At 36.0% G+C, this 23,370-nt stretch overlaps 1 protein-coding gene across 5 annotated transcripts in view; it reads left to right on the forward strand.

Moving 5' to 3' along the window:
* TBC1D4 (TBC1 domain family member 4) overlaps positions 1–21,551 on the forward strand; it is a 173,457-nt gene extending 151,906 nt beyond the window's left edge. For 4 of the 5 annotated variants that reach the window (XM_076009372.1, XM_076009373.1, XM_076009374.1 and 1 more), the window contains 7 exons: positions 3,227–3,385; positions 5,130–5,288; positions 7,703–7,947; positions 11,684–11,843; positions 13,351–13,520; positions 17,244–17,420; positions 19,919–21,551. In XM_076009372.1, the coding sequence (XP_075865487.1) occupies positions 3,227–3,385; positions 5,130–5,288; positions 7,703–7,947; positions 11,684–11,843; positions 13,351–13,520; positions 17,244–17,420; positions 19,919–20,152 (1,304 nt within the window). In that variant the 3' untranslated portion in view covers positions 20,153–21,551. Of the gene's footprint in view, positions 2,399–3,226; positions 3,386–5,129; positions 5,289–7,702; positions 7,948–11,683; positions 11,844–13,350; positions 13,521–17,243; positions 17,421–19,918 lie in introns of all 5 variants that reach the window. The other variant, XM_076009376.1, reaches the window with a different exon arrangement.
* Positions 21,552–23,370: the final 1,819 nt, after the last annotated feature.

Here is a 23,370-nt window from a genome sequence, read left to right on the forward strand (position 1 = left end):
CATTCAAACAGGACTAAATGATATGGTGCTGTTATTTAAGGGTGTAGGTTAAACCTACCCCCCAGCCTCACACACATATACACACTCAGTCTTGGGCTGTACATACATTTTGAAAGAATATCTACTGATTATATTTGTTTATATCCATTTTGTGAGGTGGTTATGACATGGGAAAGGTCAGCTGAAGATATTTGTGTGTTTGTTTTATATGGGTTTGCATTTCAATCAGATTTAAAACATAAGAAGCCCTTAGAGTGAGTGTATTTGGGTAATATAGAATTTAGGCAACATGGAATCAATGTATTTGATTGATATGACTGACAATTTAATATCATAGTGCATTACTTTAAGAAAAAAACCTTTAATATGAAAAAGCAAATTTTCTTCTTTTTCAATATGATTTTCAACTTTCTGGTTAATTATATTCATAATGGGTGAGAAATATGCCCATTTTAAATAAATTGTATCCACTTCAACTGTTATAATTTTCAGTTATCAAATCAAAATTCCTATTTTTTATTAATACTTTATAAATTTCTATTTAACAGAATCATATCAAATCATTAAATTTATAATCAAATAATTTATAATAGCTATTATGCTATTTGTGGTACTTTATTGCAAAGTTTATGATTACCAAATGCTCTAGAATGTGTTTTCAGCCTTTGAAAGAATAATTTATTCCAGTACTGATAGAACCACATGCAAAGAGATGCCCAGACTACTAAAATCTGAAAAATGTATAAATGCCATTATCTTGGACAAATCACTTAACTTAAAAGGGCCCCACTTTTACATCTGTAAAATGAAAGATTTTGGACTAACACATAAGTCAAACAAAAATAAAAAGAAGAAAACAACGAAAGATTTAGCTAAAGCGGGCCATTTGACTTTTAAGATTATTGGCAAATGTACAATCTAGGTTTTTCTCTCACTTTCTTTTATTGTGTTGTCTTCAGAAAGTTTTTTTTAGTATAGGTGTTCATATTTCTGAGTTTATCATCTACCTTAAGATTCTTGTGACTATACCTATTATTCAATTCAATTTTTTACTTTAGCAATATTTAGTTTGCAAGAGCATAATTTTTTAAATTATTATTTTATAAGCAGAATGAAAGTACATATGATTTTAGGTATCCTTAGGAATACATCTTCTTTAAAATTAAAAATTCAATTAATTGTTATAAACATAGCTTTTAGCAGTTTAGTGTGACTAATGTTATGCCCACTTAAGCTTTCAAAGATTTTTGAAAGAAATTGAATTGATATTTTTAAGCAGTTGGTTACAGCTTCAATTTACAAACAGAAAAAGAGGTTGAAAAAGATGGTTATCATTCTCTCAAAAATTTTAAAGCGGGAAATTATATTTCAATTGGGAGTGTATACAAATAAAATCTTATATTAAATATCAAAGGATAGTTTTAGAATCATAGAGAATTTGAATTGGAAATGGCCTTAAAGATTATTTAAGTAGATTCTTCATTCTGTAGCTGAGTTAGTGACTGGCTTGGGGGGTTAAGGGTAAGGCTATTAATCCAAGGTCAAACAGTGATGGACTGGCAGAGCAAGTACCAAAACTCAGGTTTATTCATCATGGTCCTTGGGCTTTTTCTAGTATGCTATAGTATTTTTCAAGTGTGTGTGTTAATATAGGAAAATGGAATGTTTTAATATAAATGACTACATGGGTATTCTGAGGTCAGTTATATAATACTATTTTACAGGGCAAGAAAAGAGATGACATTTAGAATATATTCTCAGAAACCTATATAACATTTATATTTATTTCTCTGCTAAAGTAACAAAGACAAAAAATAGCCTAACCTATTACAATTCTAGCCAATGGATAATCATTTCTTGATGGTTCTTGGTCTTGCCTAGTTAACCAATTGAGGGCAGCTATTAAATGTTCCCACTCACCATTTTATCCTCAGGGCCTGTGGCTGGCACATAGTAGATGTTTATGATTATTTTAAATGAACAGTAATCTACAGAAGGTTAGAGAAAAAAATTTTCCATCGTGAATAAAATTATTAGTAAAACTATATGTAGGATTTGTTATTTGCATTTGTTATTAGCTTTAATAAACTCACTCCTTTTAAAAATTATTTGGTTATCATAGAGAAATATAAAGCAGACTGAGAAGCAAAGGTAAACTGTGTTAGAAAGCCATCTAGTGGTGTCTAGGAGGAATAGTTTTATAGTGCAATTTATCTTTTGATTATGTCTGGACTTGTAAGTAGGAGTTTGTATTGCCTTGCTTGAGTAACAGTTTGTTACAAGATATTTTAATTCTTTTGAATGGTTTCAAAGATTAAGTAAAGAGTAACATTCATTCTGCTATTGTTTTGTGCTATCGAGGACTTTAGATGCATGACAAAGATTTGTGTTGCAGAAGGTAAGGTGGGTTGAACACTGAGAGCTTGGATGAATGAATATGGATTGCTCTGAGAAATTCCTGTCTATTGTGATCCTGATGAAAGAGAAGAAATATATTCTTGTGTCCTTCCTTCTCCCCTTTTGGAATCCATTTTTCAAGATAAAGACCAAATCAAGATAATGGTTGCTTTAACAGGCATTTCTTTTAATGAGCTCTGGGCCTGTATTTTAGATAGATCATCAAATGAGAAGGAATTCTGTATTATTTAAAAAGTGGAATTAGTGTTAACTTCAGTGAAAGGAATTTTTCTTTTTAAGATTATAAAAATGAACACAGGAATACATAAGTAGTGTTTTAAGGGCAGGGTGAATAACTCTGGGAATAGTTATAAAAATGTAGCAGATTATCATGGTCAAATATTTCTCAATTCAAGGTTAGCATGAGGCATTGCCTTCTTATATATGTGATATATGAAATAGTAGCACATTAATGGTGTTTAAGACAATGTGAGCTGTCACCTCCTGAGGCTGTCACATTTGCCAAAAAGTTGAAATTTATAGAATAGCCAACATGGTTTATTTTTTATGCTGAATAGAGCTGCCATTTGTAGATACAGAGTAAAATCTCCTTCGGAAGTTATTCCTCATATTTTTTTTCACATGAAATGACTCAAAGCTTGAGACCCCTTCATGTATTCTCAATTTTTTTGTTTTCTTTTTGAGAAAAACGTTAGCATTTAATTTCTAAAAGTCCTTTGATATAGTTTTACAAATACAATAATGTGTTAAAAGTATCGTGTTTTAAAAACACATTGGTCTTACATAAATTCTCTTTCTTTTTTCTTAGCAAGCAGAGATGAACTCCAGTCTAGAAAAGTTAAATTAGACTATGAGGAAGTTGGTGTATGTCAAAAGGAAGTTTTATTAACTTGGGATAAGAAGTTGTTAAACTGCAGAGCGAAAATCAGATGTGATATGGAAGATATTCACACGTCTCTTAAAGAAGGTATTTGGGATAATCTCAATAAACTTTTATTTAAGAAAAACCTCAGAGATTTGTTTGGTTTGTGGAGCTCAGATGTAATTTTGTCTTTGTGCTTTACTTATAAATAAAAGGAAAGTAATTTGTTTCTTCCTAGAGTTTAGTGACTCCACTGGTAAGAAAATGGTGCTAATGGGGTGACTGTCCCTAAGGAGGCAGCAGACACCCTACAGACTGTTCTGCTTACTTCAACTGGCTGTTTTCCGCTCTGTGTTGTTGTTTTCCAAGGAAGAAATGCATGCATTAGTACAAAGCTTTGATCACTTCCAGAAAAATAATTCATACTTACATTCAGTCATTCGACAGATGTTTAAGCAGCAAGGTATAGTCTTGGATTTCATCATACAGAGATGAAACTGTGCTTTACTGTTCTGAAGAAGCTCACAATCCAAGTGAGAAAAATAGACACACATACAGAATAAAGCTAACTGTAATCCAATATGGTAATGTTACAGTATGAATCAAACAGTATATGAAAAGGGAGTGATTACACCTGAGGTTAGGGAGAACTTCAACAGAAAAGGTGACATACAAGATCATCTATAAAAATGAATAGAAATATACTAAGCAGTCCAGTGAGGAAGCTTGGGATTCCTTAAGGGCAACAGTAGGAGCAAGAAACTGGAGGAGTGAAAATAAGCACAAGGTTCAATGATCTGGTAGAGACTGGGAGGTAGTAGGGCTAACACAGGTGATTTGGAGTTGTATCATGGAGGCCTTATAGATCATGCCAGTAAACCTAAGTTTTTCACCTTTTGGACAGTAATACTTTCAGCTTAAACTCTGGCATGCGGTCAGGAAGATGGCTGTCATTCAACCTAGTCCAGGTATGGTCTCTCTGAACTGAAAACTCTTAGTGAGTGAAATAAGGTTGCCTGCGCTGTACAGAATTGAATTCTGCCCTTCTCAGTGCTGACTTCATGTCCCCTGGCATAAAAAGCATCATGATAGCATACTGTGAACTGCTTGTGGTACCCTTTGGTTTTCAAGCATTATAGAATGAATGTATCATTTATACGTGTTAAGTATTTTATTCTCAAAGGCTGAGTGATGTCTGGAGCACTTCAATGATGCCTTCTTATTGTTTACCATTTTTATTATTTCACTCTTTTATCATCATGTAAGAATTCTATTTGATTTTCTTTTACAAAGCTACTTGTCAGTGACAAATATTTAGAAACTGTAAATGAGGATTAGCATTTTTTTTTGTTGTTGTCTTCAAGCCAAATCAAAGGTGCAAATAGACAGTACGACATTTTGTTTGGGATTTCAGGATTTAGCCTCTGAAACCAGACTTTCTGTAATTCTAATTCTAAACTACCACTTACTAGCTGTGTGAACTTGGATAATTATTTAATCTGCCTCAGCTTTGCCTCTGTACAGTGGGGATAATAGAAATTACCTAGCTCAGGGTTGTTTTCTGAGTGCATGTGCTGAGTAGCTAGGCAGCCTCACTAAATGTTTTATCAAGTGCTCATTGTTGGCTGATGTTAGTGTTAATAGTGCCGTTATTGTTATTGTTGTTCTTTTCTTTCCCAAGATATCAGGAGCTACAGGATTAAATTGTCATAATATGCTTCTGCCAGTCCATTGTGCTATGTGATCTCATAGCTATAGCTGCCCATTTTCCAGAATTACATAATCAATTGCAATTTAGCAGCTTCATTCCAGAGTTCAAGGCCTTGCTTATTTATCTCTTTGATTGTAGGAGTTCCCAAAAGTCGTCGAGGAGAAATCTGGCAATTCCTAGCTTTGCAGTACCGCCTGAGGCACAGATTGCCTAATAAACAGCAGCCGCCTGACATATCCTATAAAGAACTTTTGAAGCAGCTCACTGCTCAGCAGCATGCTATTCTCGTGGACTTAGGTAGGTTTGTCTTAACTAATTATAATTTACAATAGTCCTCTTAAGGAGTTTTTTGTTTTTTTTGCTGTTTATAAAAAAAGAGGATCTATTGGCATATGCAGAGTTGCTGACTTTGTCCTTTGCTGGGAGCAAATTGGCTTTATATCCGCTTGAAGATACCATCCGTGCCTGAGTGTGAAATGAAGTTTTCACCCCAAAACTTTCCCTCTGAAGAGGGAGTCATCTGATATTTAAATCAGCATAAAGGTCATATTATGGGGATGGGGTGCTCTTAGTTACTGCATTTTGAACAACTGACTTTTGTTTGGGATAGACAATTATATCTTAATCAATGCGGGTTTTGAAATAGGTTAGAAAAGGTTTAAAGAGGGACCAAAAATTTTAACAAAGGTATACTAAGTATTCCTGGACGGATTGCTGAAAACAAGCCTTTAAATAGCACTTTGAAAAGCAATGCAATAAGTGGTTATGTCGTGGAAGTCATGACTGCATACCCAGAGGGTGAATGAAAATGTTGCTGTCCTAATGTTACAGAAATGGGTACTAATGACCTGGGGGAGAAGTTCCAGGGACAGCATTGTAAAGCAGTCTTTTTTAAATGCTGAATGTCAAAGAATTTATGGGTAGTAAAACTGGTCTGATTTTAAAAATTATATTTTCTCTAATTTTTTCTAACTGAATATATTTCATTATTTTAAAATATCTAAATTATTTGATTAAATATTATACATTGGCATCTGACTATTTCATCTGTACTCCTAAAAGTTGATACATTTCAGGTGGCCAGGCATATTATTTAAGTCCATTTGGAAAATTAAGGGATTACCCTATGTTTGAGGTCATCTTATATTAGGGCATATAAAAAAAAATCACTGGTCCAAATCTAGTTTTTACCTCTAGTCCTTTTGGATGACAAATAGCTTTTGTTGGGAAAGGGTCTAGCTCAGTTAAATTATTTTTGAGCACAGTAGAATTAAAAAGGAGATTTTATAGAGAAACTGAAAATTTGAGTTCTTGTCTGGATTCTGTGGTGTTGGATAAATCACTTTGCCAGCTGTGGTGTTGGATAAATCACTTTGCTTCCAAATATCAATCCTCTTTATTAAATGGGGTCATTGAACTAGGCTGTCCCTATGGCCCCCGGCAGCTCTATGGTTCTATGAACATAAATTGGTAATGCCATCAGCCTTGGTCAAGATGTCCTAATAAAGAGAGGAAGAGGATGAGTTCAGATTACAGGACATGCTAGTCAGACAGAAATGGAGCTAGATTCAAGTTTGTGGGTAGATACCATATTTATAATATTTTTTAGCAAACATTTTAAGTGAGAAAGAAAAATGACAATTTACAGAATTGCTCATTTGACTCTACCTGTAGCCATCTGTGTTTCTTCAGCATATTATTTTCTTATATCTTCTCCTTACTCTATAGAACTAATCCTAATCAATTCTTGGGGGAGAGGGAATCACTTTCAAGCATATGTGGAAGAAAACATTTTGAAATTTGGCATTCTTGCAAGTTCTAACTGTCATGAGCAATCATGTCACAAGGAAGCTAATACACCTCTTCATTTTTGTGGCGCAAGGAAAGTCTCAAAGCAGTATATACAGCTTTGTGGGGAAGATGGGTTTATTTCACTGTTTATTACTAGCCTTTTAGTGATGCAGGACTGACTTTGTTTGCTAGCTGCAGTGTCTCTATGGTAGTTTTATACCCAAAGCTATATTTTAGAGGGGAATTTATTTGAAATTGGCTTAACCCTTTACTCTCCTCGTAATTTTTGGATATATTGAAAAGTGGTTTACATGGCACTTGCAGGTATTTTAAGAAACTGAGAGCAAAGGATATTTTAAAAAGTATTTCCTGAATGGTAGTCTGAATGTAAAGCAATACAAACCCAAAAAGTCTTTCTAGTTTCATTTTATAAGAAAAGAAGGAATAATTCTCTTTATGGGCTACAAAGATTTTCTTTTAAATAATGTGATACCTCTTACAGAATTCTGTTTCCATTTAGAAGGTGGTCTTTATATGGTTTAGAATTTGCCTTGCTTTATCATCAGAATAAATTCTATATTCCATTCTCTTGGTATCTCTCCTGAATATATCATTAGTTTGTGAATTTTTTTTTTATTGTTTTCTTTTTTTTTTTTTTTTTTTTGGCTAGAAAAAAAGGGCTGGTTAGCATAAAATATTTCCTCCCATAGCATATGTAGAATGGGAAGGTAGCCTGGTCTGTAGGACTTGGAACTTTTTTGAGAGAGAGGGAGGAAGAGAGACTCTTAGGTTGGTACTTCAAGCAACCCTCACTGGTTTGGGAGTGTTCGTTTATTCTTAAAGGTCACTGAATTGCGATTTCAGTCTGGTCTCCAACGCATCAGGAACATCTCAAAAACATTTCTTTTTTTCCTTTGCAGGAAGGACATTTCCTACTCACCCTTACTTTTCAGTTCAGCTTGGGGCAGGGCAGCTGTCACTCTTTAATCTCCTGAAAGCCTATTCTCTGCTGGACAAAGAAGTGGGTTACTGTCAGGGCATCAGCTTTGTGGCTGGAGTCCTGCTTCTGCACATGAGTGAAGAGCAAGCCTTTGAAATGCTGAAATTCCTCATGTATGACCTCGGCTTCCGCAAGCAGTATAGACCTGACATGATGTCGCTGCAGGTGAGGCGGTTGTTCTTCCCAAGGAACAAGTCAAACTGTTAGCAGAAGTCTTGGCCCTTTTCTGAATTTACAGTTCAGATTTAAAGAAACTTGGACTCATTCATTGTCTTAGAACTTGGGTAGATGTAGGGGCATGTTTTAGTTCACTGTTTTGGTGTGGGATTTGGGATTTCAGTAATCATCTAGATGTATGAGACTCATAGGCAAGATAAGTTTTCCATAAAGTTCCTAAAATGAGTAAATAAGTAATTATAAAAAGGAAGGTAGGTGATGGCTACCCAAGCCTTTATCTTCTAAGTGTTTGGGTTCCATGGAGAAAGTATCAAATCACCTTTATTCACTTTTCCTCAACTTGTCAATTGAAAAGGCTCATATATCTTTTGTTTAAAATCTGAAAACATAATGTCTTTATCCTTTTACTTTGAGTATGTCATGTCATTGGTCTTCTTGAACGTACTGTGTCTCATTTCCTTTATCTTAATGTAAGATTGGCCCTTACAGAGGAACAGTGTGAAAACCACTGGTGCTTTCTCAGTCTGCTTCTCTGAGCAGGTTCTGAAGAAGCACCATTAAGATTTTCAGTTATTTTAAGTGCAGTATTTACTGCCAGTCTTTAGCCTATTTCAAACTCCCTGTTTACACATTTCTCCCCTCGTTGAAGTATCACTTCCGTAAATGGGTTGGTTGCTAGCAAGCAGTTTAAATTTTGTCCATAGATATATATTTCAAACAACTACTACCTTGCAATTTAAAGCTTTTAGTAGTAAAAATATAAAGAAAGACTTTAAAGAGGACTGTCAAGGTTCTATTCCCTTGAAATGATATAAACATGACTTCCAGTTAGTCATAATTTTATGCTCTAGAGAAGCAGCAAAATACTTTAAAGATGCTTTTAAAATATACTTTTTCCTGGTTCTCAATGATCAGCTTTTACATTTAATATTTCAGTTGCCAATCTACAAGCAAAAAAAGACTATGTTTTTACCTTCTGAGTATTATAATAAATGGCATTTTCTTGAGAATATGGGTGGAGGGGAAGTGTTTCATTTTTCTTTACTTCCTGAAGATGAAAGAAATTTTGGCTAGGGATCTAGGGCTTTGCCTTCAACATTGGGTTTTCTGGTATGAATTCATATGTTGAGTGTTCACCAGGATACCTAATTACAGCAATTTGTTTTGTAGTTGATGACTACTTATACATCTTTTGAACAAGGCAAATAGTGACTATGAAAGATTTTAATTTTTACTTTTTAACAGTTTATCTGTATTTTAATATCTGTTAGGAAGCATTGGTACCCTTCTAAGGAATTAAATAATTCTCATTTTCAGAAATAACAGTTTGTTAGCTATAATTAGAATTTCAAAGAATGGGAAATACCTATGAGTGGTGTTTAATTTTGGTCCATAGATATAAAGATACAGCTGTCAGCTTAAAAACATGATGATTTTTCAATTTAAAATTTCCTTGTCAATCTGACATTATAAAAATTATGTAAAAATTAGATTTATACATTAATCTAATATGACCTGCAATTACCAAGAAATATTTTATGTCTATAATTTTGAAAATGCAGATATTTAAAAATTTTTGGCAGCAGTATTCTTATAGGCCATCGTATTGGGGAACTTTTTCTACGAAAATAGATCTTTTCACTTTATAAAGTGAAATATAACATTTTCCCATTTTCTAGAGCAGAAAGGTAGTGTTTTGGGTCCAATCAATAGACTTTCCAAAGTATGAATATGTGTAAGTGCCTATTGCAGTGGGCTTGGACTTATTTGATAGGATTTGTGATTTCTTGCTTCACTATTGGTGAGCTTGGTCACAGTGGGCTCTCTGCTTCAGTTACCTTATCTGTAAAGTGAGGGGATTGAGATCTTTTTTAACTTTGAATGTCTACATCTCATCCTGTTTGTCTGCCGTTTTCTGTGATAGGCATAAAAGCATTTTATCTTTTTCTCTAAAGTCTTTGGTCTCCACTTTTTTCCATCTTCTTTCTCCTAGTCTTCTCCTTTCTCTCTGCACCTCTCCTCTTCCAGTTCTACCTCTTTCATCAGAAGATTTGCCAAGTGATCTATAACAAAGAATTGAGAATTATTTTTTCTTAGCAAATACGATTTTATTATTAAGGCTTCCTTTGTAGAAAGCCCAAATTGCGTTCTTATTTGCCAGAGTATACTTTGATAGAAGAAATGCTCTCAACTCCTACTTGAAAATGTAGGAGGAAAAATTAAACATTGAAGTATTGCTTTGTTATAATCACAAATGAACAAGAACAGTATGTTTTTGATGATGTGCTGTTTTGGGTTTTTTTTGTTCTGCTAATTAGACTTGCTTGATTTTTGTGCTTACTGAAATACTGATTCTTCTGTTCATAGATGCCCAGTATGTCTAGTTTCTAAAATGTGAATGGCCTAAGGGAAATGTATGATCTTTTTTTCAACATGACTTATTGAGATAATGATCTCATTCTTATTAAATAAACCTTTTATGTTTGACTCCAGCTAAGCTTCTGCTTCTTGTTTTAAGGCTATGACTTCCTGTGGCTCTTTAATTCCTTTTTTTTTTCATTCCAGTTTGTATGGAAACTCAGTTTCCAAAGATGTCTGTTATAGATAAAGGTCAGACAAATAATTTGTTGCATTTATGTACAATACTTCATGATTTTCTTTTCCAAAGGAGTCTTTTGATTTTTAGTTCTGTGCTCTGAAAACAATTGTTGAATTTACAACACAATTGGTTATTTTTATGTGTTTTCATGGAGTTTAAGGGTGCTGTTTTAATGATTATTTCTAGTGAAAGAAGTTCTGCTAGATTTAATAAAATATAGTATACATTTCATATCAAAATACCAAGCAGATATAACTGATCAGGGAACCACCACACATCTATTAACTGTATAGGTAAACATTTAGATTTAAAGCACATGTCACAAATTTGTTTATTATTCACTACTGCTTTATCTTTAGTATCACAGACATAAGAGTCTAAAAGTTTCTATATGCTGTTTTTATAATGTTTTTTGAAATACCAGCAATTAATTCATTAGCCAAATGAAATAATTTCTTCTTTTAATTCTAGAAACATTCAGAAATAACTGCACTTCTGACCTTAATCCCCTTTGTCATGAAAAATACGCTGCTGGAGTAATTTGGATATAAGAAGTAACACCTCCAGCTTCTGGCCTTATAACAATCTAAGCCCTCATTTCAATCCTAGCAGTGCAGATTGTCTGGTGGGTCTAAGCCAGAACTCTATCATAAATCAGATGTTGGGCCCAGCAAATAGAGATAAGCTTTGCTTCTACCCTGAATGTGGTAGATTCTTCAGAATGGAGGCTTTTCTGGAATTGGTCTGAAATTAGAAGGGATTGTCCGTGAGAGTCCTGAGCCAGGTCAGTTCTGATTAAATTCCAAAAGCAATGCCTTCTTACAAGAGGGAAAATACCATTTCCATGTATATATGTGATACCCAAACACAGACAATAGAGAAACTTGCTCCATAGGCTTAGATGAACTTTTAGTGACTTGCTTTTATGACTTTAGTTACGTGAACTTGAATTTTAATATCAACTTTGAAATAATAATAAAAGTAAAGTAATAATACTTTTACTATGTATTTAATATATGCACATTTGTTATTAAATATTAGAACAATAAAATTAAAGTTAGTATATTTTATGCACATTCAGATAAATATATAATACTTAATTTTTCTTCTCCAAATTAACTTTAGATTCAAATGTACCAGCTGTCTAGGCTCCTTCATGACTATCACAGAGATCTCTACAATCATCTTGAAGAAAATGAAATCAGCCCCAGTCTTTATGCTGCCCCCTGGTTCCTCACGTTGTTTGCCTCTCAATTTTCATTAGGATTTGTAGCCAGAGTTTTTGGTAAGAGATGCCTATGATCAAAGGGAACAATGTTTTTTATTCCAAGGAGTGTACTTCTAGCCATATCATGTCCTGATTGTTTTATCATGTGTTGCACAGAATAGCACATTGGAGCTTTTTGTCAATTTGTGAGTATTGGCCCAATTGTATAGGTCATTATTGGTGTTTAAAAAATGAAATAGAATAGATTACAGTGAAGATATCAGGGAATATTACAAATAGTAAGGAAATACGTTATTTGGAGAAACTTCAGTTTTGAGGACTTATGTGTAATATGTATACATATACCAGATTACAATGTACAATGTCTTTCTCATTGGGGGTTGTGGGTTAAAAAGTTAAACACTGTGTTAGCAATAATACAATCTATAGACAAAGTGTAGTGAAGGAGTAAAATCAAGATGCACTGACTTAAATGTTCACTTGGTTTCTCTTATTTATTGAATGTACATTATTGCTTTCTCTGGTGACATTTTCTCTGAAGTTTGGGTTCCTATTAATGGCTCTTCTAGAAATCCATCTCTGTGTATGTGTGTGTGTGTGTGTGTGTGTGTACGCACACAAATACATATATAAATATATATATATTTCTCTTCTCAGAGAATATCAAATCAACATGGTGTTTCAGGGCATGTCTCTTAGACTTAACCTTGGAAGCTTGAGATCAGAGTTCAAGAAACAAATGTCCCCAGTAGTCTGTGACTTGCTATGAGACTATGGATTATGCTGTTGGCTATCCAGTAGCTGCTCAAGCCTTTTCTTTGAATTTAGAAGAGAAAAGAGACTGTCAGGAAAGGGAGAGATGCATGAGCAAGAAGAATTACCGTGATTGAAATAATTATTCTGTAGTTCCCTCTTTTTTAAGATTCTCTATTGTGTATTATTGATTAAAGAATGACATAGATTGAGAGAAATTTTCATGCAAAAATATTTGGCACTTTTCCAAACTATTGCTTGTATTTGTAACAAAGTAGAGTTAAGAGTTATGGTAGTTTTTGTTTTTCTCCTCTGATTTAGGTTGTATATTTATTTGTTTTGATTTTTTTTGTAAAGTTTTTTTAAATTTCCAGCTCTGATATAGTTATATATTAACTGATTCATTTGTTTTTTAATTATGGTAATGAGAGTCTGAATAGTATTAATTAGTTATATTGATTTGTTTTTATGATCCTGTTGTGAAGAAAAATCTAAATATCAGTTGAGTATGTGCCTTTGAAGTTTACCTAGTTTGTATTAAATTTGCCATTAAAATTATAAATAATACATAGACAAACATATAATTTGTCCTTTTTTATCCTCGCCTTACCTGAGATTCTTAATAAGTGAGGGGAAGCATCTATTTATTTGTTTCAGTAATATTGAATTTTTAAAAACAATTCTAGATGACTTTGACCAGTTTTCTTTTGTAAAATACATAAAACAAACAAAAACCTTTAGGACAGAGAACATGCTTTTTACAACAGTGGATGCATAATTTTGATCATGAAAATTATATCTCTTCTTTTAGATATTATTTTTCTTCAGGGAACTGAAGTTATATTTAAGGTTGCACTCAGCCTACTGAGCAGCCAAGAGGCACTTATAATGGAATGTGAAAACTTTGAGAATATTGTCGAATTTCTTAAAAGCACGCTACCGGATATGAATACCTCTGAAATGGAGAAAATTATTACCCAGGTATGATTTAAATGCTAATAGTAAGATATAAGATTATATAGCAACACTGATTATGTATTCAATATTTTAGTATAAAAACATAGTTTTTCTTGACAGGTATGTTTTTTTTCCAAGTTTTTTTTTTAACTTGATAAGATACATTTTATTTAGAAATGAGACTATTGGGAAATTTCTACATTGTGACATTGTTTATCTCGCTATGTATGGGAAATGTGGTTTAGTGCTACATAATGAGTTTTTTAGGAATCCTTTCAATTTAAACCAATGCTAAGACTTGAAGATAGAACTGACAGAGTCAGGGAGAGCTCAGAATAAAATGAGAGCCACTTGTCTCTGTCATATTGTTAATTCTCTTGTATTAATAAAATGTACAAGGAGGTCATGTGACAAGAACACAGGCTTTGGAATTAGAAAACACTGGGTTTGTATCTTCTATTAGTCGTTTGGCTTGTACACATCACCAGAATGTTTTAAACCCTAGTCGTCTCAGCTCCATAATGGGCCGATAATGATCAGAGAGATTTTGTGAGACTTAAATGAGGAGACTGGACTTATCGGTCTTGGTCCCTGCAGGAAGCATTCTTCCTTGAATGATTCAAATGAAGGAACCATTTACAGAGGTGTGGGCAGAGTGAAGGGAACCCAACACGGATATTCAGTGCCCAGAAAGTAGTAATAGAGGGCAGCTGTTCATACCTCTAGTGCTGAGGGGGCAATTGGAGGATGGAGGATCTGATAGAGTTACCAGGACCCATGAGAGCCTGAACTGTGGAGGAGAGATCTCTGATGGTTGTGGTAGTCTTGGTGAACGAAGCAGAGAAGAATCAGGGAAGAAATACCCAACCTGTTTTCTCCCGCCCCTTCTCATCTCTTGTTGGCATCTTCCATTGACCAAACCCAACCAGAAGCCAGCCAGACAGGAAGTGTGGGGAATGCAGTCCACAGGGGTCTGCCTCCCAGGGTGCGGTAGAATGGATGAGGGCAGAGAATGGATCTAGGAAGCCAATGGACAGTTACCTGCACACCATATGTCTAGTCCCTGACTTTCCATAGGGACCAGGTGAGTGGTGGTTATATATTGATGCTGTTCAGGAGAAGTGGACATGCTTAACGTCAGATATGTAGGCATGATAATCATGCTTTATGAGCTTTGATAAAGTTTACTGCCTTCCTGGGGGCACTTGGGATAGTAGAGAGAAGACTGAGTTTAGAGTGAGAGAAAGAGAGTTTAGAATCTTGTTCTGCTGCCCTGCCTCCTATCAGCTCTGTGACTTTGGGCAAGTTACAACTTCTCTCAGTCTCAACTTCCTCCCCTATGAAATGGGGATAACAATAATAGATCCGAATAGATTCATATTGTTTTTAGGAGCAAATATAACCAATGAGTTAAAGTATTTTGTACACAGTCATTCACACTATAGTATGAACTCTTATTATATCATTACATATAAAATTTTCTTTCCATTACATAGAATCTAAATCATGAATACATTATTCAGTAAATATCTCTGGATAGTTTTCATTTGTTAAAATGCTCTGTAAACTTAAAGTATAGCCTTTATTTATATATTTACTTGCTTATTAATTTTTCAAAATTATCTTTTTTTTTGACTGGCAAGCAGTCAGGGATTGTGGTTTTAGAGATTCGAAATCAGACATCACCTCCCTTCTAAAATTAATGGGGAAATCTCCTGGCTTTATAGATTACTACTAGGATTAATGGGTAGAATTTATAGGCAAGGTAAGTTTGAACTTGATATTTGACAGAATTTTCTAACCATTAGAGTTCATTAACTATGGAATGAACTGCTGATATTAAAGGAGACCTTGATGAGCTTTATTTATGGACACTGTAAAAATGGAAATAATGCAGAAAAGCACAAGGAAAAAAATAAAAGTCACTACAGATCTCAAAAATCTAGACATGATAACCTTTGAAACTTCCTATTACATGTCTCTTTGCTTATATACACATTAAAACAGTTTCACATAGGTGAAATCATATTACATATGCTATTGTGCAATCTGATCTTTAATTAAAATATATGTAGAGTATTAGATGTTTTTCCATGACAATAAATATAGATCCATGTCCTCCTTTTTAATGGTTGTGTAATAGTCTGTTGTGTCCATATACCTAGGTAAGGAAAAAGTGATGATTATTTGAGAAGGATGACCAGTTGGTCTAGAACTCCCCTTATTAAAATTGTAATATTTGATTATCTCTATTACTTGTAGGGTAAGTCAGGTTTTTTTTGTGGTTTCTTTTCTCTTCACAGCATTAGAATAGCCGCTTGAATGGCAGCTGCTGCCTCTCCTTTCCCCTGGCAATTTTAGACTAGGGAAGGGATTACCTGTCTTCCAGCTTCGAAGAGAACTGCCTTCCTATTTGGTGGTGATATGGGGCAGTGGCAGGAGCCCTTACAGCTCTGGACAGTGCTCAGGGTGTGCAATCCTGAGAATTCTTTGAGCATTAGAATATGTAAATTACTCCTAAGAGTTTCACAAAGCGTAGCACGTGGATGAAAACATTTATTAAAACCTTTCTACTCGGCCGGGCGCTGTGGCTCACGCCTGTAATTCTAGCTCTTGGGAGGCCGAGACGGGCGGATTGCTCAAGGTCAGGAGTTCAAAACCAGCCTGAGCAAGAGCGAGACCCCGTCTCTACTATAAATAGAAAGAAATTAATTGGCCAACTGATATATATAGAAAAAATTAGCCGGGCATGGTGGCGCATGCCTGTAGTCCCCAGCTACTCGGGAGGCTGAGGCAGGAGGATCGCTTGAGCCCAGGAGTTTGAGGTTGCTGTGAGCTAGGCTGACGCCACGGCACTCACTCTGGCCTGGACAACAAAGCGAGACTCTGTCTCAAAACAAACAAACAAACAAAAAAAAAAACCTTTCTACTCCATTGACACATACATTTGAAATGTTTTTAATCTCTTAATGTAGTAATACTCTATATAATTTTGCTTACTAATCAGCAAAGATTATCTCTGACATAGATAATAATTACCCAGTAACTAATGTTGTTTATCTGGTATACTACATTTTAGGAGATAGTTACTAGATTATGAATATCTTGGTTTCAAAATAGTCTGGGACATGTCTAGTAACTTAGTCTAATTATGAGAATGAGTTATTTCAATTGCTTAAAAATAATCTATCTAGGCCGGGCGCTGTGGCTCACGCCTGTAATCCTAGCTCTTGGGAGGCCGAGGCGGGCGGATTGCTCAAGGTCAGGAGTTCAAAACCAGCCTGAGCGAGACCCCGTCTCTACTATAAATAGAAAGAAATTAATTGGCCAACTGATATATATATATAAAAAAAATTAGCCGGGCATGGTGGCGCATGCCTGTAGTCCCAGCTACCCGGGAGGCTGAGGCAGAAGGATCACTCGAGCCCAGGAGTTTGAGGTTGCTGTGAGCTAGGCTGACGCCACGGCACTCACTCTAGCCCGGGCAACAAAGCGAGACTCTGTCTCAAAAAAAAAAAAAAAAAAAAAAAAAAAAAAAAAAAAAAAAAAAAAAAATAATCTATCTAGTGTTGACAGTCTAATCTACATCTAATTTGTTCTTGTATTGACAGTTATACCTATTTTTATTTTCCTTTTTGTATGCTTTAATGTTCTTTATTAATAAATATTTAGAAATATGTATGAAGTACACCAGGACACGCAAACAATATCTTAAGGGCAGCCTAACCCATGGTGCTTTCACTGCAGGTTTTTGAGATGGATATTTCTAAGCAGTTACATGCCTATGAGGTGGAATATCATGTGCTGCAGGATGAGCTGCAGGAATCATCCTATGCCTGTGAGGATAGTGAACCTATAGAGAAGCTGGAGAGGGCCAATAGCCAACTGAAAAGACAAAACATGGACCTCCTAGAAAAATTACAGGTAAAGAAATAAGGCTGTAACCACAGAAGTACATGCATGCACAGAATTGTACTGGAAATGGTAGGGATGCACATGGAATGAGCCATTGCTGACCAAGGGCCTGGGTATCCAATTGTGTCCAAGTGCTCTAAAAGCTGCACATAGCATATGAATTTAGATATCACTTGGGAGGAAAAGTGTACACTCTTGAAATAGTTAAGAGGCTATTCAAAGAAGAATCTGTTTAAATACCTATTGCATGTTGTGCATACTTGGTTAAGTTCAAGGGAGGAAGAAGTGAAAGTGGGAAATTGGGAAAGTTTTGAGGAACTTGGGCTTGAGCTGGAATCTGAGGGGTGAGCGAAGAAAGGAATGAGGAGGGTCTTTAAGTTGGGCCCAGCGTGAGAGTGACATCAGTAAGGAGGACGTGGCGGAGCAGCAGAGTTAGCTTGTGTCAGCTTAAGCTTCATGCTGGGGAGAGGTAGAATAAATATGATGGAGGCAGAATTGTAGGTGACTTGTCGTGTCAAGCCAAAGAGCATGGCTAGATTAAAGAGGGGGAACTTCCTGAAAGTTTTCAAGCCACGTCGCTTTGGAAAGATCCATCTGGAAACCTTGATGAGGACAGATTAGGATGGGGAGAGAAGGAGAATGGCCATCTAGAAGACATTAGCAAAAATCCGATTGGGGATGATGAGAATTGTCTAGAGTAAAACAGAATTGGGAAGAGAAGCAGAAATTTCTAGGTGAATTGAATGGAACCATGTAACACATAGTCTCTGCCATCAAAGAGTTCACAGTTGTTAAGGAATATAAAATGCTATCTATTTATTTATAAACACATACTTATAAATGCAATTTATTGTAAAGCAATATTCTGCATTGCAATTCGTATGACATGTGCTGTGTAGCCAAGCCCTGAGGGACAAGGCTTAAGAGTGGTCAAGGGAGGGAGGTTGGCAGGTGACCCTCTGGGGGGAGATGACTGAGTTAGAGCTGAAGTGCCTCACAGTTCCATGGTTTCTGCTTTTCCCCAACACTGCATCTGCCTCCAAACTAGGAAACTCTAAACTCTGCTTCTGTGTGGTGAATCTCCTATTAAGATCAGCTAGTAAAGAGGAAAAGGTTAGAAATGAGGGGCCTCTAATGTAGCTGGTCCCCAAGAATAGGAACACTTAACTTCCCTCACTTGGTCTTAAATTAGCTCTGGGCCATAGAAAATTGTATCCCTTTTCCTACTCAAAAAAGAGCCAACATGGTCTGTTTTTAAGAAGAAAAATAGATACTTGGTGTATTATTCCTTATTACTTGGATGTTTCAATGGTGACTGACTGGAGCATTTCCTTATTAGGGAAGGAGGGTTTGCACCTGTTTAATTTTATAATGATTCTTCATCATTGTTACAGATGTTGTAATTGACTGTTCCATGTAGTTATCTTCAAGTTACTGGGGTGCCCTGACACCCATAAAAGCGAATGGAATTCCAAGAATAGGTTTAGAAGAGCCCTGCATTTCCAGAGAGTGAAAATCATCTGTTACCACTGCACAGTAGTGTCAGGAATCTCTGTTCCCTTCAGCCAGGCCAGGTCCTGCTCTCTCAGGGAGCGTCAGTAGGTGTGGCGTGAGGACCCTACCTCGTCAGGGGGTGATTTAGAATTGCGTTTCTGGTATATTCAGCGAGAGGGGATGAATTCTGTTAGTACCATAGCTATATATATATATATATTTTTTTTTTTTATTTTATTTCGGCATATTATGGGGATATAAATTTTAAGGTTTCAAAAAATGCCCTGAGTCTCCAGCATGACCATCCCCCAGATGGTACACATCTCACTCATTATGTATGTATCCACCTGCCCCCCTCCCCCCTGCCCCTATACCCAATTACTGTAGTTCCTATGTGTCCACTTAGGTGCTGCTCAGTTAATACCAGTTTGCTGGTGAGTATATGTGGTGCTTGTTTTTCCATTCTTGGGAGACTTCACTTAGTAGTATGGGTTCCAGCTCTAACCAGGAAAATATAAGATGTGCTATATCACTGTTGTTTCTTAAAGCTGAATAGTACTCCATGGTATATATATATCATATTTTATTAATCCATTCTTGGATTGATGGGTACTTGGGCTGTTTCCACAGCCTTGCAATTATGAATTGTGCTGATATAAACATTCGAGTGCAGGTGTCTTTTTTGTGGAGTGTCATTGGAGCAGACAATGTCATTTTGAGTAGATGTCCAGTAATGAGATTGCTGGATCAAATAGTAGATCCACTTGTATCGCTTTAAGATATCTCCATATTGCTTTACGCTTTGTATGGAACCAAAGAAGACCCTGAATATCAAAATCCATAGCTGTATTTTTGAGAAACCTAAAAATATCAATTTCATGGAGGTTTTCAGAGTGTTTGCTTCTTGTACTATTTTTACCAAGCAATTTCATATAGCCTGGCTGCTGCTTTAATGAAGAACCAGACTCTTCAGATGTTTGATTTGGAGGATTTTTTTTTTTTTCTCCAAACAGGTGGCTCATGCTAAGATCCAGGCCTTGGAATCAAACCTGGAAAACCTTTTGACCAGAGAGACCAAAATGAAGTCTTTAATCCGGACTCTGGAACAAGAAAAAATGGCTTACCAAAAGACCGTGGAGCAAATCCGGAAGCTGCTGCCGGCCGATGCTCTAGCCAGCTGTGAAGCGCTGCTGAGAGACCTAAACTGCAACCCTAACAACAAAGCCAAGCCAGGAAATAAGCCATAATCTAAGAGGTGTGGTCTCAGCAGAAAGTGCTCCTTAGAATACTACAGAAAGGAAGAGCCTGCATGCCGCTGGCCCAGAGCTGGACCCTGACGCTAATGGAACCACCTCCTCCTGGTGCTGAGCCCCTAGTCACAGCAGGTGGACCCCACTGTCATCAGAGCATGCCGACCCTAAGCCATTGTACATAGGTAGACTGGCTTTTGTTGTTGTTGCCATGTACATATATGTAAAATGAACGCAGAGAGTTCATGCTTTCAGAGCAAAATGGGTAGATGTATATTTAGAGCAAAAGTTTTTAGTCAAAACTTCATGAAATCCACACCAAAGGGAAGTTAAAGTGGAATTCCCCTTGGGCACATGTGAAATCTTTTTGTTCTCTAAAGTGAAACAAAGCTAGAGCATCTTTGTATATTGAAATATACTTGAAAAAAATGAATGTATTTTTTTCTCCAAAGAACAGCATGTTTCACTTAATGGTGGAAAGGTGGAAACATTTATGTAACTTTATGTGTATCTGTCTTAAAATCTATTGACATTGTCTATGTCTATGAGAAAAAATGACGGATTGCTAGTCATGCTCCTATGGGGTTTTCATGGGGGTAGGGGCCTCTCTCCCTGCCTGCTTCGTGCCAGCTAGCGTGCTGCATCTTATATGCATTTTGAGTCTGGTTCGGCGTTGCTTTGGACATGCATAAGGAGAGAGCAGGACATTGTGGCTGAGTCTGCCTAGCTCAAGGTAAAGGAGAATGTCGCTAATTTTCTAGCAAATTAGACCACCATCGTTACTCAAACTAAAAGATCATGCCTCAAAATTTTAATTTAGGACCTAAATTGTCTAGATTAGCTTTCTACTGTTTTATTTAGATGACTCCTACGGTTGTCAACAGACTTCCCTTTACTTGGTGCCACAGTCACGAGATGACAAGGATTTGCCATTTCGCCACCAAATTGTGAAAGCTCTTAATTTAGTTCTCTACCTTAAATTTAGTGTAAGAAAATGCAATTATGCAATTATGATTGATTTTCCAAAGATGACAGGCTGTATTGAAATACTTTTGTGTCTGTGTGCCAATTGACAGAATCTACTAAGCTATTAGTCATCTTCCTCTTTCATGTGAACATTTTTGAAAACTGTGAAATGTTTAGGAGCAAACTGTTGAAATCCATTGGAATAGACAGGAAAAGTGGCACCAGCTCGACTAAAACCTGCAATTCTGCAGCCGGACTCCCTACTTCCTCAGCCTCCAGATAGCTTATTAGAGGACATTCGTACGTACTGGTTGTACGGAAGGAAGGTAATTTGCAAAATACACATGCGGTTCTCTGTTTCAGAGATGATTCTATGATAGTGCCTCTGAAAGTTGATGCAGCACTTTTGCCTTTCCAAACAGTATTTATCATCACTGTTCTTTGCAGTACTTGTATTTTCACAGGTGGATTATTTGGGGTAATTTTCTTCAAAGGGAGTTTGTTCTACACAATCTAAAATTTGTTATAGAGTAGGAGAGTAAAGGTTTCAGAAAGTCTTGATGAACAGATAAGCAGCTGAAACCACCCGCACGTTGTTACCAGTGTGAATGTAAGGACTCATCTTACAGATCAGCATGGCCTTGAATCCAGGCAGTTTCTTAAAAGAGAATAAAGTCTTATTAGAAAAATTAATGTAACTTCTAGTTTCTATAAAATGATGATTCTGGGTACCCCCCATTCAGTTGGGGGCCATGAATTGATTTGTTGCTTGGATTTCCTGAAAATTTCTCTAATTGTAGGAGTTTGTTTTTTTTTCTACCAGGAATATGACAAATGACAAATACCTTTTACTGTCTGGTGATGAAAATTACTTTATGGGTATGATACACAGGTGATAGCCAAGGAATCTTTATATCGGGGAAAGAAACCTTTTCTTTCTGTTTATTCAGCTTAAAGTAAACTATTCTGGATGTTTAGAATCAACATTATGAGTTGCATTATGGTGTTCAGAGATTAAGGTGACTTGGATACAATATTTTGTTTCAAAAATGATTTCGTTTTCATTTGTGATTTTCTAAAATGTTGCACCAGTTATGTTTCATGCATTGTTACATCTTTATCAGGTTAGTGTAATGTCTAGTTCATTTCCAATAAATACATTGCTGCAGTTCCCTTGGCTTATTGGTTTTGCTTTTGTTACTTTTGAGGGGAGAAGATGTTGTTGGTTAGAGTCCTTTGAAGATCTGCATGGGGTGGATTGTTACTACTTAAACTTGCTACACTGATAAGTCTGCCTATTAGAAGCCGAGTCGACTAGATAATTTAAGAGACACTTATGAAAGTGCATTGTTACCAGTTTTCAACTTCTTTCCCAGTGGAGACTTTTGCTGACAACAATAGAAAAAAAAGAGCAACCACACTGACAGATTTGCATTCTATCCCTTTTATTTCCTATTCACCCTCATAAATAGCAAGGGAGAGAAGGAGGATAAGGAAATGCAAAGTTTTTCAATTGAATTAGCTCCCAAATGATTAAGAATTAAGGGCATTTTTACAGATGGACATGATATAAATATATTTATATAAAATATATATCTTTTAGAATATTCTCATGTATATTTGTAATCCAGTAAAAGGATACTATATCTTCTTGCTAACTTTATTTTGTGTTACATATAGTAGTCAAACATTTTGAGAAGGAGGCAGTGTAGGCTTAATAGTATAGTCTCAATACCCATGTTGATGTACCCATTTTGTCACCATTTTTTTCTGACAGGGCTAGATTAAGAATAAGAAATCTGTCATCTGATGGCATGAACTATTTAGTTCTCTACCAGGATGTCACACTCTGATTAGCTACTACCATGTAATGAGAAAAGCACTAGATTTGGGGTGGGGGGGCATTTTAGATTTGAGTCTTGATTCTACCACTTTTATTTATTCATTCAGTAAATAGTTTATGTGAGCCTATTCCAAGCTAGATGCTGAGTATTCAAAGATGGAAAAGATACAGTCCTTGTCTTCAAAGAGCTTGTGGTCTAGGCAGGGGGGGGGGTCGGGGCAGGGTGGTGGTGGCAGTGGTGAATTCTTAGAAAACAGGAGACTTTGTGCAGTAGACATTTACAAAGTAGTACAGACTGGAGTGATTTCACTCAGCACGGACAGGAGGGGCTGGGTAGCACTTGGCGTGGGTGTCAGAAGGGATGCTTGATCTGAGTCTGGAAGTACTGGTAGAAGTTGACTAGGTT

Source organism: Microcebus murinus, chromosome 13 (genome assembly GCF_040939455.1).
Source record: "Microcebus murinus isolate Inina chromosome 13, M.murinus_Inina_mat1.0, whole genome shotgun sequence".
Lineage (NCBI taxonomy): Eukaryota > Metazoa > Chordata > Mammalia > Primates > Cheirogaleidae > Microcebus > Microcebus murinus.